At 26.3% G+C, this 16,035-nt stretch overlaps 1 protein-coding gene across 6 annotated transcripts; it reads right to left on the bottom strand.

Annotated features, from left to right (window-relative positions):
- Positions 1 to 2,405: 2,405 nt before the first annotated feature.
- Positions 2,406 to 16,035, bottom strand: LOC107443955 (ras-related protein M-Ras-like). 6 transcript variants are annotated; one of them, XM_071177798.1, is made up of 7 exons: positions 15,898 to 16,032; positions 15,512 to 15,610; positions 13,270 to 13,503; positions 9,938 to 10,091; positions 7,159 to 7,258; positions 6,579 to 6,658; positions 2,406 to 4,787 (listed from the first exon to the last, which is right to left on the bottom strand). In XM_071177798.1, exons 3-7 carry the CDS (start codon positions 13,454 to 13,456, stop codon positions 4,712 to 4,714), a joined length of 597 nt encoding a protein of 198 aa, XP_071033899.1. In that variant the 5' UTR covers positions 13,457 to 13,503; positions 15,512 to 15,610; positions 15,898 to 16,032; the 3' UTR covers positions 2,406 to 4,711. The 6 variants fall into 6 exon arrangements, with proteins under 6 accessions (XP_071033899.1, XP_015913470.2, XP_071033900.1 ...); XM_016057984.4 differs by having other exon boundaries at positions 15,722 to 15,934; XM_071177799.1 differs by lacking the exon at positions 15,512 to 15,610 and having other exon boundaries at positions 15,898 to 15,976.

Here is a 16,035-nt window from a genome sequence, read left to right as displayed (position 1 = left end):
TATATATATATATATGTATGCATCTTGCGAAATTTGTGTTCTCCAAAAGATAAGTCTCCTTTATCTTCAAAAGAAATAACGCCATTAGAGGCAGAACATTGGAAATTTGAGAACTTTTCATTGCACAATACCCTACAGAATTATATCATTGTCATCTCAGTAACAAAAGATCCGATCTCAATTGTTTAATTACTGATGAAATTTTTGATAGTATGAATATTGGATTATAAAGAAATATGAATTCGAATGTTTAAAGAATTTTCATCATTTTGAACATTCAGTATTCCTTCAAGTAAAATAAAAGCCTTATTTGATTGGTGCTCAAACTACACATAAAAAAAAAAATACTTTCATATTTATACAAGTTTGTGTAACTCAATATTACACATCCAGTTTAAATGTACAGACACTAGAGGGCCACAAAATTTTTTAATTTAAGAAAAAAAAGCAGGTAATTCTTACAACAAACAGTTTAATTCCATGCAGTGCGTTGACTACTTGAGTGACACGTGGTGGCCAAAACAGGAACACAAAAATTGCTTTAAGATGAATGAAAGATTCTGAATTAAACGTCGTTACCATTAATTTATTGTTCTTGCTGTCAGGTCACTCATATCTCTCCAACGAGAGAAACTTAAGCCTGCTGGAAAAAAGATCTTTTAAAAAGCTTAGATTCACACACACAAAAAAGGGACTTTTATACAGCTAAGTGCAGATCACCTCAGTTGGGACTGAGGTCAATCTGTTTAACAAAAACTTATAGTACCTAATTGGGTAACCTAAAAAAATTGGCTATGGCAATGTTTTTCTGGTAACTTCCCTTCACACTGTTTCCAAGCTTAGGATTGACTATCATAATAATGCATGTTTCAGTAGTGTCTCTTTTATCAGAAATTATATTAGTTACAAATTGAATCTTTTTAATAAATGTTTTTTTTTAATTACGACACAGATGATATGCTAATATGTTGATTTTCTAATACCATACAATATTTACATTAACTATCTCAATGTTTTGATGTAACAGCACTCTTTTGCCTTCTAGATATGTAATGTTGTTCGAAAACAACTACTGCACCTACAAAACTTATCCGAAAATTAACATGTATACTGTGGCATCACATGTTTAATATATATATTTAAGTCTGGAAACACATTCCTTTTTCCTCTAATTTTTAGTGAAAGAAGGAACTTGTTCCGCTACTGATTCCTTCTATTTTCTACCTTCATTGATACCAAACCGAGCAGGGAAAAAGTTAAGCCGATCTCGTTTTTCTAAAAACAAAAGAGATCAAAAAATAAATAAATAAAAAGCACAGCATAAAATAATAATAGTCAATATTTAAAGCAAAAAAGTGGGAAGAAATCTGGAAAAAAAAAGACTTAACCCTTTGTAACTCAACAGCTCCGATTTACGAAATATTTACGCGGATGTTAGAATACATCATATTAAGCGTGTAAAAAATAATGAAAAAATTAAGACCTCAAAATTTATTGATAAAAAGCATTGATTGAACATCTCCAATATCGTGAAATATAGCACAAAAATTCCAATATATTTAAAACTTCATGTGAAAAATTTTGAAAATGTTGTTTTTATGGTAACAAGGTCTCACACCACATTTTTCAATACCTCCTTAGCCAAATATACAATCAAGGGGATCGTTGTAAAAAAATTGTATATCCTGCAATTATGTCGTGGAACAATTCTTGCTAAACGCATTATAATATTGGCAGCTGCACCAAGACTTGGTTCCCCCGAGTTTGCAATATTTTCTTTACCTGAATTTAGTTCGATTTTATAGGTAAATCCACCTCATTATAGGATTGAATTTTCATGTATGTTGCAGATATGTAACGCGGTGATACAAAGAGTTAAAATTGTAATATTTTTCAAACTACTAAGTATTTTTATTTTATTTTTAAAAAGCTTATGTTACGTTCACAAATAAAAATTTAATAAAAAAGACCTTAACATTGATAGGTAGTAACTATTTATAGCAAAACGTGTGAGGAAAAAGCATTTAAAATTACAATAACTTTCAAACAATTAAGAATTTCTAAAAAAAATTAAAAATGCTTGCGCTAAGTTCCAGTATAGCATTGTCAACTCCTTAGTTGCATTTCTGCAACTGAAAAAGGAGGCAAGCGAGATATTTTTACAACAATAAATAATATTTGAACTTACTACTGAAAGTTAAATCCCCCTCTCATTGTTTTTCCTGTAAATTTTTCTATACACTGTCATAGTACCATGTTCCTAAGTCTTCTAGCGTTTGAGCAGCGAAATAAAATTAAGTTGAACACCCAAACCAGAGTATTTTATTATATTTTAATATAAAGAGATAGTATAATTTACAATTACATTTTTCATAGTACTTATTTCATTTAAAAAAAAATTCAGATTCTGAAGCAAACATAATCTTTTTATTAAAATTTCAAGCCAATGTCACAAAATAATTATGAGTAATGTACCATTACAAACAGACGACAATGTTACGAACACACAAATTTTCACACAATATTTAGTTACATTAATTATTCAGCTTTACTACACAATTAGCCTACACTTCAAATGATACATAAAAATTAAGTAGACATATAACATTTAACACAAATACTTAATAAAAGCAATTAAATGCTTTATCATTAGGCTGTTAAAAGTAATTAAAACAACTAAAGCTGTAGAAATAAGCTCTCTTAAATAAGGAATAGCCTCATTAAATGCAAAATAAAAATGACAAGAATAGAACAAATTATATATTGAACTAACTAATAAACAATAATCTATTAAATAAAGATTGTTTTATTAAAATATGCCATGGTTCATCCTTAAATGCAGAACTTTCTACTACACCATCTCATTGTTTCAGAAAAATAAATAACTATAATATATTTATTATTGCACAACTGAAAACACACAATAAAAAGTAAAACATTAAATTTTTATGTACAAAAATAAGTTTTATAAAACAGTAATCAATAAACAGTTCTAAATAGGCAGTATAGAAAATTTCTTATGTAGGAGTTTGACTTATTTCTACCCAACATATTAAAAACCTTAACTGCAACATATTAATATATATATAAAATAATATCCAGAAATGCAAAATTAGTCTAGGGAAAAATGATTTATTGCTAAATGATTTTATTATTCAGTTAAATATTCCTAATATGGATTAAACTATTCACAGTTGAAATTGATAATAAATTTAACCACGCTGGCCGCAGCAATCACATAGAAATAAAAGGGGGGGGAAATTTTTTTTTAATTGCTTAAAAGAAGATAATCTATCAAGAGAACATTTAGGAGTATTTAGCAGAAATTTCGTCAAAGAATACCTGTAATCGGTTGCAACTTAACTGCACATTAATCAGATATTTCTTCCCACAGAGTGCTTTACTTAAAATGCTGCTTAAATCATCGATAGTATTTTAATATTTGCCAGGAAAATAAATAAAAATAAGTTTGAAATTGAATCAGAGAATTAAAAAAAAATAATTTAAATGATTCCAGCTATTTAAATGCATTAATCTTTAATTTAAGCTCCCATTTTGAAATCTTTTCTGTATAATTTATATAAGAATGCAAGTTATTTCATATATTATATAAAAATTACTTTTTACATAACTTTTCTGAAAAATCAAGCAATACATTTGCATTGATAAAACATTACACTATTATCTAATTTTGCTTCCTGATAGTAGTAAAAATTAAATGGCACAACAACAGAATACCACTTTAAAGGTATAAATATTAAATAGTTAAAATTGAGAAAAATAGAAAAATCACACTTTTATACATCAAAGATCAACAAAAGAAATTTAAACCATTACAGGTTTTGCCATGGTTAGTTCCTGCAATGTTGCTAATTCTTTTTACCATCTCAATCAAAATAGAGTTTTAAAATTGAAAAAAAAATCATATAATTTATAATTAAGATGGTCTAAAATAGTTACAAGTATCTAAACATTTCTTTCGATTTACTGTTTTAAAATGTCAGCTATAAGTTGTGAGAGAGTTTTCTTATTTTAGTCCTAACATTCATTCTTAAAATTGATAAATGGGTTAGAAATAACGGGGGGGGGACCTAAATTAATGTTAGTATTAATTTATGCTTCATATATGAGAAAAATTAAATAACCAACTTATAAGTCAACAACCTCAATAGCTTTAAAAAAAATTAGAGCTCAACTTTACAATAACTAGAGCAGTGGTTAGGAACTAGAAATTAAAATGCAAGTTTAACCATAGCAGTAATTAGGAACAAGCAAATTCTATGCTTTAAATAAAATAAGTTGGTCGAAACCAAGTAAAAAGATGTGCTTTAACTTTTGTATAAAATGTCATTCCCAACAAATAGTTTGATTCACTAACAGTAATGTAAATATAAGTAAATAAAATAATCTAGTAGAAATATAGTTAAGATGTGTTATTGACTAGTATAGAGTTGCAACAATTTGTACAAAGTATAATTTTTGATTAAAAAAATGCAATCTAGATTATTTATTTTGTTTTTCAGATAACTAGAGAAAAAACTTTTAAACTTTTCTTTTCCGTCCAACATTGCATAAAATTGTAGAAATATCAACATCTCATCTATCACAAAATGTAATACATAAAATTGTAGTCAAGCAGCTAACACAATATGATTAATACAAATATATTATGTAATTTTGTTTACAAAAGAATATTGCAAAAATGTATGATTCACATCAGAGCACAATGGCTTCCTCTTCTGATCCAGAAACGACGCCTTCCTTTATCTTGCATTGGGGGGTGAGTTCTAAAGAAAAAATTTAGTTTAAAAACACCAAGCATGTTGCTTCAGTTACATGGGTATTTATGTATTGTCCTATCGATCATTTTCACCAACCTTATTTTAGTGACTTTTAAATTTATTCATATATAGTAATTGAATATAAAAATAAAAGAAAAAATAGACATGTACTGGGTTGCCACAGAAAAAAATGAACAAAACAGTTGCTTTTAGTAGCTTAAAACATGAAAATAGTAGCCAAAAACTATGAAAATAGTTGCCTAAATAAGAACCGAAATTCATCAAAAATATGACTAAAATTTTGTAAATGACTTAATTGTCATATACCATGATCCATTCAGTGAAGTTGGTGGCAAATATGATATATAAGCGTAAATGTCTATATATATAGATATATGAAAAGTGATTACACAAATTTGAAATTCACACATCGTAATATTGCATAATTTTTTTAAAATCATGCAGAATTTTGTAGAAATAATCATTAAAAAGGAGATCGAGAAATGAAATAGACTAGCAACGGAGCCTGCGCAGATTGAACGATTTAAAAAGTGAAGACTCAAATTTGCTACATTTTTTATTTTTTAAGAAAAAAAAAGTTCAGTGCGTCCAGAAACTATCTTGTGGGGTGTAAATTTTCCACCCAATTTATGCTTTAAAAAAAAACTCAGAAAGCACAGAAAAGTCTCCCAATAGTCTCCTTTTCCTGAAAATAGTTGCTTTTTTAGCCTTTTTAGGCAAAAAAAGTTGCCATAGTCGCCTCTTACCAAAAATAGTTGCATTTTAGTCGCCTGTGGCAACCATGCATGTAAAACTGAGAAAATATTTAAATTATTAAATATTTAAAATATTAAATTGAACCACTTCGAAATTTATTTTGACTCAAAACGAAATGCAAAATAATCAAAAAAATTTGCAGAAGAAAAAACATTCTCTACAAAAACAAATATGAATTGACTGACTAGCTTAGGCTTGTACAATACGTCATAATTCAAAATTGTTGCCAAAACAATATTTTGACGGTTGCTTTCAAATTAGATGAAAATGGTAGATGGGATAATATGTAAGTATCGTTAAATATACATTTTACTTTTTAAGAAAGGAAAAGAAAGAAGAAATGTGCTAAATACTACACAAAAGGTGTTTACAAAATGATAAACAAAAAATTTGAGAAGTTTACAGAGCAGAAAGAGTCTTTTGAGAGTAAATATACAATGAAAATTCATATTTTTATAGGCTTAACTAAAGAGATTTTAGTAGTGCAGAATATTTCAGGGATGGCCACTGATTTTATGGAAGAGTGACACATTCCTATCTGAAAAATAAAAATTATGGATGCTACTTCCAACAGTTGAAAAAAATATTTAGAGACTGAGTATGTGATTTATTATGCAAATATCTTTTATTTATTTTTTATTTCAGTCTAAGTAGTGATTAAAATTGTAATACTGAGCAATAACTTATGCAAACAATATTTTTTCACTTTATAAGCATAAAAAGGACATAACTAAATAACAACTGAGCAATAACTTATGCAAACAATATTTTTTCACTTTATAAGCATAAAAAGGACATAACTAAGTAACAACTGAGCAATAACTTATGCAAACAATATTCTTTTAACATTTTGAGCTTACAAATGATGTAACCAAATGATAGCTGTGGTATATTCAACATGTATGCTTAGAACAAGATAAAATTACACATATAATCTTTAGAACAACCTTTACTTAAATTAATTTTATATTTAAAAAAAAATGAAGGTTAAAATAAAAGTAGTTAATAAACTCAACTAACCGAATTATCCGTACAATCTCATGAAATGCAGTATCAACATTCAATGGTGGATCTTTGGCACTAGTCTCTATGTATGGAATCTGTAACAAAAATGTTTTTTATTATTTTTCCACATAAAATTGTGCAAAATACCTTTTTTAGTCTTTTAACTTCTTAAAATTATTTTTATTTTTAGCTTTTAATTTGAAATAATGAAAAATAAGTGAAATTGCATCATAAAATTTTGAAATTAATGACTACAAGTTTTTAAAAAACATAATGATTAAACAGCAAAAATTATCTAAAAAAATTATTAAATTATACTAAATACATTATTTTTCTAAATTATTAAAATCAAAGAGTTCATTTTGTATACAGCATACAACAGAATTGTGTTATTTGCAATGGGGAGCTAAATAATAATAATAAAAATAAATAATAATTTGATTATACCTTGAAACTAATTTGCTTTAAATATTTCTCCATAAAATATCATAAATAATGACAAATTATGCAAGTTAATTATTTCAGTTTTTTAACTTTTGAGATGTAAAAACAAATGTGTGTCTTAAAAATTTTTTAATAAATAAATAAAACTTACTTTCAATTCTTGGCATAAATCTTTACAATTCTCTTCTGAAACTTTACGCAAATGTACCAAATCAACTTTATTGGCAACAACTAACATAGGATATTGATCCCTAAAATAATAACAACATAAAGGCTTGAAAATCAATCTAAGAGACATGCATTGCTTTTCTAATAAATGTCAAAAATAATTGGAAAAAAAATAAACCAAATATATTGGCTACAACTAAAATAGGATCACTGCAATGGAATTAAAAATCAAAATAAAGCGTGCAATGTATATTATTTTAATAAACACACAACTAAAAATTTTAAATCTAGAAAATAGCCAGTGTTGGAAAATAACCAGTAAGGTAATTGTTTTCCCAAAACACTGTCCTTACTTAGATTTTTTCTTCCACATAATTCTTTAATATAACATTTCTCTTAGCTTTAAAAAAAAGAAATTCATTTTCCTGGCAACGATAAAAATACAACAGCAGTGTTAGATGAAAATATAANACAAAAAATATTATTTAGAGACTGAGTATGTGATTTATTATGCAAATATCTTTTATTTATTTTTTATTTCAGTCTAAGTAGTGATTAAAATTGTAATACTTAGCAATAACTTATGCAAACAATATTTTTTCACTTTATAAGCATAAAAAGGACATAACCAAATAATAACTGAGCAATAACTTATGCAAACAGTATTTTTTAACATTTTAAACTTACAAATGATGTAACCAAATGATAACTGGGGTATATTCAATATGTATGTTTAGAACAAGATAAAATTGCACATGATATTATCTATAGAGCAACCTTAACTTAAATTAATTTTATATTTAAAAAAAAATGAAGGTTAAAAAAAAGTAGTTAATAAACTGCAACTAACCGAATTATCCGTACAATCTCATGAAATGCAGTATCAACATTCAATGGTGGATCTTTGGCACTAGTCTCTATGTATGGAATCTGTAACAAAATTTTTTTTATTATTTTTCCACATAAATTGCACAAAATACCTTTTTTAGTCTCTTAACTTCTTAAAATTAGTTTTGTTTTTCGCTTATAATTTGAAATAATGAAAAATAAGTGAACTTATATCATAAAATTTTGAAATTAACGACTACAAGTTTTTAAAAAATATAATGACTAAACAGCAAAAATTATCTAAAAAAAATAATTAAATTATACTAAATACATTATTTTTCTAAATTATTAAAATCAAAGAGTTCATTCTGCATACAACATACAATAGAATTGTGTTATAAGCTAAATAATAATAATAATAATAAAAATAAATAATAATAATTAGATTATGCCTTGAAACTAATTTGCTTTAAATATTTCTCCATAAAATATCATAAATAATGACAAATTATGAAGTTTATTATTTCAGTTTTTTTAACTTTTGAGATGTAAAAACAAATTTATGTTTTAAAAAATAAAAAACTTACTTTCAATTCTTGGCATAAATCTTTACATTGCTCTTCTGAAACTTTACGCAAATGTACCAAATCAACTTTATTGGCAACAACTAACATAGGATATTGATCCCTAAAATAATAACAACATAAAGGCTTGAAAATCAATCTAAGAGACATGCATTGCTTTTCTAATAAATGTCAAAAATAATTGGAAAAAAAATAAACCAAATATATTGGCTACAACTAAAATAGGATCACTGCAATGGAATTAAAAATCAAAATAAAGCGTGCAATGTATATTATTTTAATAAACACACAACTAAAAATTTTAAATCTAGAAAATAGCCAGTGTTGGAAAATAACCAGTAAGGTAATTGTTTTCCCAAAACACTGTCCTTACTTAGATTTTTTCTTCCACATAATTCTTTAATATAACATTTCTCTTAGCTTTAAAAAAAAGAAATTCATTTTCCTGGCAACGATAAAAATACAACAGCAGTGTTAGATGAAAATATAACAATGAATACATAGTAGACGTATTTTCACCAGCTTTTGTAATCGACTTTATATCAATGTTAAAAATGTATAAAAATTATTAAGGGAAACACAACTTCTAGAACAAATGACAAAGAAGTTTGGAAACACAACTTCTAGATGCAAATAAACCCAAGTATAAACTCTCAAAACTTTTAAAATGTTAGAGGACAGCTAAATAAGTGATCAAAACATTGCACACACACCATTAACTATAACGTCATCATGATAAATAAAATTAACAGCAAGAAAAGAAAATTAAAATAGTTGCTAATACTCAAAATATTTCATGAAAGCCAAATAAATTTCTTCAAACAAAATTTCAAGGTCATGAAAAAATTGCGAAAAGGAAATAATTGTTGCATACTTCAGAAATAAAAATTTTTTTCAAAAAATTAAGGGTTCTAAAGAGACATTTTCATTCAAACATTTAAAAACTGCTATAATTCAGAATTAGTTAACATATCTTTTCATAGCAGATAAATTAAAGTGACTCTCATATATGCAACTGCAATAAGATTACAAAATTTTTCCCATCTTTCTTATTACAATACTATTTCTTCTAGTTCAATTTTTTTTTTATAAGTCAAAATAGATATGTTTACATTTTTTGAAATAGCAATCATAAATTAAGTTGTCATAAGATATTCAAAACATCAAAGCCTGAAGTGTACAATAGAAAGTGGGATATTGCTTAGTGAGTAATCTTTCAACTTGATGAAAAACAAAAAAATTTCGTGCATAAAAATATTAAAATATTTTTACAGTTTCCTTCAGATTTGATTTAAAAAAGAGTTGAGTATATTATCAACAGCGATATAATATAAATAGTGAGGTGAGTACCTATCTTTAACTCGAAGAATTTGAGTGACAAAGTGACGGATATTTTCAAAACTCTGCTTGTCGGTCACCGAGTATACAATTAGAAATCCATCTCCTTTCCTCATATATTGTTCTCTCATTGCACTAAATTCTTCTTGTCCTGCTGTATCCAAAACTGATATGGAATAACAAAAGAATAGTATAAATAAATGTATATACTCAGCATATTTTTTATTTTTTAAATTCAATATCATTCATGTGATAGTAATTTGGCAGTGTTGTTGAAACTACAGTAGGTAATACTGCATAAAAATATAACAAAAACTAACTAGAAATAATTAAAGTGAAACTTCTCGAGAACGACCACTCTTTGCACCACAGTAAAATGGTCATTAATGGAGGTTCTTAGAAGGGGTGACCTCCATTGACTTCAAAATGTTACAGAAGGTACATGATTTTTCGCAAACAAATGTATAAATCTTATCTGCAAATCAAAATTCAGCCTTAGACAAACGAAAAAATTAAATAAAAAATAAACAGAGGGTAAAATATACATATTTTTTTAATTTTAAATACATTGAATTAATATATTTTTGCATACAATGTAAGATAAACAATATTCCAAGGATCATCCGTGAGATTAGCCTATTTAGTTTCATATTTAACTCTACAGTAATTTGAATGAGTTTTAATTTCACTTTCCTAATAAAAGTAATTTTTTGAGCTAAAACATATTTATTTAGTAACATATTTAAAATAAATTTAATATATTTTAATATATATTTTTTTATTAACAGCAATATTTTTGGGACCAAATATATCATTGTAGAGGGATATATTGTTATATCGTGGGCCTGCATACTTCGGGGACACAATAAGTTTTTATTTTATTTTTAATGTTATATATGTATTAACTATAAATGTATTCTTAACTATGCAAAAAGTTAATTTGCAGAGTGTTAATTACGGTTAAATATTGAAAACAATTGAAATAAATTCAGAAAACAAGATCGTAAACATACCTGAAAACAGTTTTTATTGAAAGTAATCTGTTTTGTTTGTTTACTCATTTTTTTGTTACTGTCATTCATTTTTTTTGTTACTGTCAAATCAACCAACAAAGTATGCATTGAATCTAAAGCTCGAAAATGCTTTTTGTTTGTGAATCCCGCTTCACCAACCCTCTACAAAAAAAAATTTTTCTTTCAGGTGTAAATGTGATGCTTATGGTCATTTGTGACTCATGATTAGCTTTTAATATGAAGGAAATGAAATCAGATAGGAATGTTACACCAGTGACTTAACAGAAAAGGGAGGCAATTCTAAGATTGGAAGCTCTTGGGGTGGTCAGCAGTGAGTCTTCTCTTGTCAGAAAAGATGGAAAAAATGGCAAAAGATGAAAAAAAAAATTTTTTTACATTATTTAGAAACCAATAATAATAAGAAAAAATAAAGTTGAAATTTGGGAAAAAATCGTTTTGCAGGGGATTATTGCTTCAGAGAATATCGTAATATTGAGAGGAGCAAGACATTAACAAGTTCGTCGGGGCGACGAAACATAATCGTAATAAAGAGAGGTATTGTTGTATGGGATATCATAGTATAGAGAGTTCACTGTATACACATATATATTATTTTTAAATGCATTATTACAATAAATTTAATCTTGACTCCAAAATATTCAATCAGAAACATCTTCTGACTGATAACTGAATTTTTATCAAATTGGTAATCAATTACAGTGTTTCTCGCCATGCATATTTAGAAGGGCAGCCCACTCTGCCTGCCCTTTGATCCCCATAAAAAGCAACCTCTTTTCTTTATAAAAAAATCTTTATTCTTTAAAATAACTGTCTTTTTTATTTACATTCCATTTTTTACAAAAAAATAAATAATTCATTGTTTCAATAATTACACACTTGTAAAATTATCTGTGTTTATAAACTTAATTTGGATTATTACAAATATTTACTTTGTTAGAATTATTTTCAACAGGTTACATTTTTTTAACTTTCTCTTTTTTCGGGAGGGGGGAATATATTAATAAATTTTTTACGTAATTTTAAAAAAATACTTTTTTAAAGAAATTGTTTTCAGTTCAATTTATAAAAAGAGAAAGCTTTCGAGCTGCTAATTATTATCTTTTTTTTTAGTTTACGTGTTTTTTAATAAAAATAAATCCTTGTCCTTCAAAATAACTGTCTTTTTTATTTATATTCCATTTTTTACAACAAAAAAATAATAATTCATTGTTTAAATAATAGTTACACACTTGTAAAATTATCTGTGTTTATAGATAAATCCTTTTATATGTGTGTTATAGATAAATTGTTTAAAGAAATTGCATTTTATCTGCATTATTAAGCCAGTATTTTATTATAACTTTCAATTCAATTTATAAGAAGAAAAAGCTTTCGAGCTGCTAATTATTATCTTTTTTTTAGTTTACGTGTTTTTTGAAAAAACAGACATGCACGGAATGGTCTTTTAGAATATTTTTTAATTCTTTTTTATTAACTACAAATTTTTCTCTTATTTTGATAATGAGTGAGAATTACCTACTTTTTGAAATATGCACAGAAAATAGTATAAGAGTGTAATTTAAAAATTGTTGAGGATCAAATTCAGTTATTACATAATCTAACAAATTTAGATAAATTTTTCACTGTGTTAAGTGAGTGCCTTTTAAAACTCAAACAACCCTTTTCAGTGCAGAAGCAACCTGCTCTTTTTTATCCCTAAGGTGAACTCTGATAATCATAGTAATTGTTCTTCATAATTATGAAAAGTTATAATTATAAGTGAATTAATAATTTCGAAAAATGACAAACATCAAACAAGAACAAAAAGCAAAATAAAAATTGTCACATATACATATGAATGAAAACTAATCTTTTAATCTGTTCAGGTTCAACTCTTATACATATTAAAGAGCATATTTACGCACTAATATGTGATGTAACACAAAAGTACCGATCATCAAGATCACATTCATCAGTTCAGATCACGATCATTAACAACAAGAGTAAAAAAATATAGTCTCATCTGTGATACTGTAGGCCATGAAGCGAAATCGCTTGATAATGTATATCTGATTGCTGTATCGAACAGGTCATGTAAATAATTCAAATGTTTAATGGGGTAAATACTATCTAAAATGCACACCTGGACATAAAATATGAAAATAGAAGATAAATCATGTTTTTTTTTAAATATTTAAATTGTATAAAAAAATCTTATAAACAAACTGTTCAATTGGAACTTTTCCAATTGTTTATTATCTCATATAAAAATGCATAATAATATTTAAAATATTGAATAATTAAAAACGTTAATAAAATAAGATAAAATACCATCTAATATGCACCACTGGCCATCAACTTCAGTATGTGAGCGATAAGAATCTTCTATTGTAGGATCATAATCTTGAACAAATAATTTCTGAATAAATTGTATAGTTAGAGCTGATTTTCCAACACCTCCATCGCCGACAACAACCAACATATACTTAGTCAGATTATCATTAGGTGGAGTCGACATTTTTTTTGTTAGGATACAATTGATGTAGCAAAATTATCCTAGATTACCTAAATGATAATATTAAAAAAATAAGAAGACATGCAAAATATGTATGCAAAAGTATAAATTTTGATTTATAAATGCTATAATAATTTAACTTTAAGGCTATAAATGAACACTCCTCATGAGAATCTTCTTCAGCATAACTTTATTACATTTAATTATTTATTTATTATCAGAGTTATGAAATAAAATACCCTTAAAAAAATAGTTCAGATACTAAAACATTTTTAAATGTGACATATACCTAATTTAATGCTAGATTGATATTAAATAATTTTATTTTTCATAATATTCATTAAAGTGATTTTTAAATATTTTTTTATAAAATTAAAGGCTTCATTGTTGAATTCATATTTATTTTTCTTTCCCTGTGGGCGTCACTGGCGACGGTGATGATGAGTATGTGTCTCCCTGAATAATTAGAAATCTCCATATGCTGATATGCTCGCATTTTAGAAGAGAAAAAAAAAACATGTCTTTATGATTTTGCAAGTCGTCAGCACATAAATTTAAAAAAATAATATTTTAAAATTGTGAAATTAGTGACAGTAACTATCCAAAAAAAAGATTCAATTGACGAAGTTCAAAAGAGAAATTCACAGGTATTTACAACAAAATCACACAAACCAGACTCTTAAAAAAAATGCGGCATTCAAATATGTGTTTCGAGATTTAGGTGTTTCAATAAATAATATTGTCGTAAAAATATTAGATTTTAAAATTTATGTTTATGTCAATAGCAGTAACTGTCAAAAAAAGTATACAAACAGTGCACTAAAAAGTAAATACTTTAACGAACAATTCAAATTTCTAAAATTGCATGAAATATAGTGGGGTCTAAGAAGATCATATCACAAATCAATAGCAATAATTGAAAGGAAAAAAAACTACATGAATCTCTGGTACAATTAGTGTATATTGAGTGCATCAATACAATAGAATATTACCTGTCATAATATGTAATCAAAAATACTAAATTAAAAAGTCCATGCAAATCATCAGCAAAATTTGCCAAGAAGTTGAAGATTCAATTAAGTGAGAACATAAACTTCCTATTCACGGAATTCTGCATATTAGAGGGATAACCACATGCTCACATAAGCAATTCTGCATAAAAAGTACACAGAAAAAAAAAACTTTGACTATTGTAAGAGAGAAAAAAATGCACTAAACAATTGGAAGATTGGGGTCAAAGGTCAGAAAATTTTCCAAAAAAAAAAAAAAGCTAAACTGAGGGTGAATGTTGCATGCTATGAATATCTAACCTATACAGAGAACGAAGAGCGAAAGATCAAGATTAAAGATTACAGATGAGCACAAGCATTTCTTCCCCCTCTAAGACTAGAGAAAGGAAATCTTTTAAAAATTCTGAAAAAGATAAAAACATTTTTCAAAAAATACCACAGAGAAGTAAACTAAATTTTATTGTTAACCAAATGAAAAAATCTTTTTACAAGAGCTTTGTAACAAAGAACACCAATGTCATCACGATTCTGCCACAGTGCTGTTCACATTCACTAGAAAGGCCAAAGAGGTTTTAAACTTGCAATATTATTTTCTTAAAAAAAAAATATGTAGAGGTTAGTTTGTTAGGTGGCTGAAAGTTATATTTTTTCAAGTTGCTCCTTATAAGTGATATTTATTTTATTGCTGGCTACTGCCTAGAAGTTGCCAAAATTTGTAAATTATATCAGCATTAATATAGAAAAAGAATATTTATAAATTAATGACTGATATTTACATTGCCTTATTAAATATCTCTCATTTTAGTTTAATAATTTACTGTGCATGTATAAAGTATCCTCACATCTTCCTTTGCAACATTAGACAGCAATATTACGTAATTTTAAAAATTTAATTCGATGAAACTGACTGAAAGCTGTAATAGATTTGAATTTATAAAGAGAAACTTCACAAAATAAACTAGTAATATTTTAGATTCATAACATAAACCAAAAGAAAAATTTTAATTACAATCCAAAATATATAACTTAATAATTATTTTCAGTTTACCTTTATATTTAAAAATTATTTTTTCTTATGTTTCCATAAAAACTAAGTAATTCGAAATTTAACTGGAGTCAAGTAATGGATATCCTATTTCCTGTTTATCTGCAAGAGAAAAATAATTAAAATTTCATATGGTGTAAACTTATGAATAATAATTTTAAAAAAAACTTAAACCAGTATATTTTAATTTCTTTTCCAAAAAACGACAATTACTTTATTAAAATACATTTATATAATTCAATTAAATTGAAACTAAGGCCTCAATTATTGCTCCTGTTTTAAGTTAACAGTTGTAAAAAACACCCGTTATAAAATTTTCATCCGAATTATGATTTTGTTTATAATTGATAACGATAAGTGAAAAATTTAGTAAATAAGTAACAAATTACTATAGCAGATGACACTCATCATCGACATTAAAATCTCAAACCAGAGACATGTTTACATATTAGCAGGAAACTCGTGATATCGATTACATATCGAAATGGTAATCGATTACAAAACTAGAAACTTAACCCAGTAAAAAA

Source organism: Parasteatoda tepidariorum, chromosome 2, assembly GCF_043381705.1.
Source record: "Parasteatoda tepidariorum isolate YZ-2023 chromosome 2, CAS_Ptep_4.0, whole genome shotgun sequence".
Classification (NCBI taxonomy): Eukaryota; Metazoa; Arthropoda; class Arachnida; order Araneae; family Theridiidae; genus Parasteatoda; species Parasteatoda tepidariorum.
The sequence above is the reverse complement of the archived record's forward strand: the minus strand, read 5'-3'. Positions and strand labels throughout refer to the sequence as shown.

Excerpts from the sequence above, each read along its gene's own strand:
- LOC107443955 (XM_071177798.1), bottom strand. The coding sequence starts at position 13,456 with ATGTCGACTCCACCTAATGATAATCTGACTAAGTATATGTTGGTTGTT. Across the intron at positions 10,092-13,269 it reads CCAGTGGTGCATATTAGATG|TTTTGGATACAGCAGGACAA; the intron begins GTATTTTATCTT and ends ATTCCATATCAG. Across the intron at positions 6,659-7,158 it reads ATTTATGCCAAGAATTGAAA|ATTCCATACATAGAGACTAG; the intron begins GTAAGTTTTATT and ends TTTTTGTTACAG.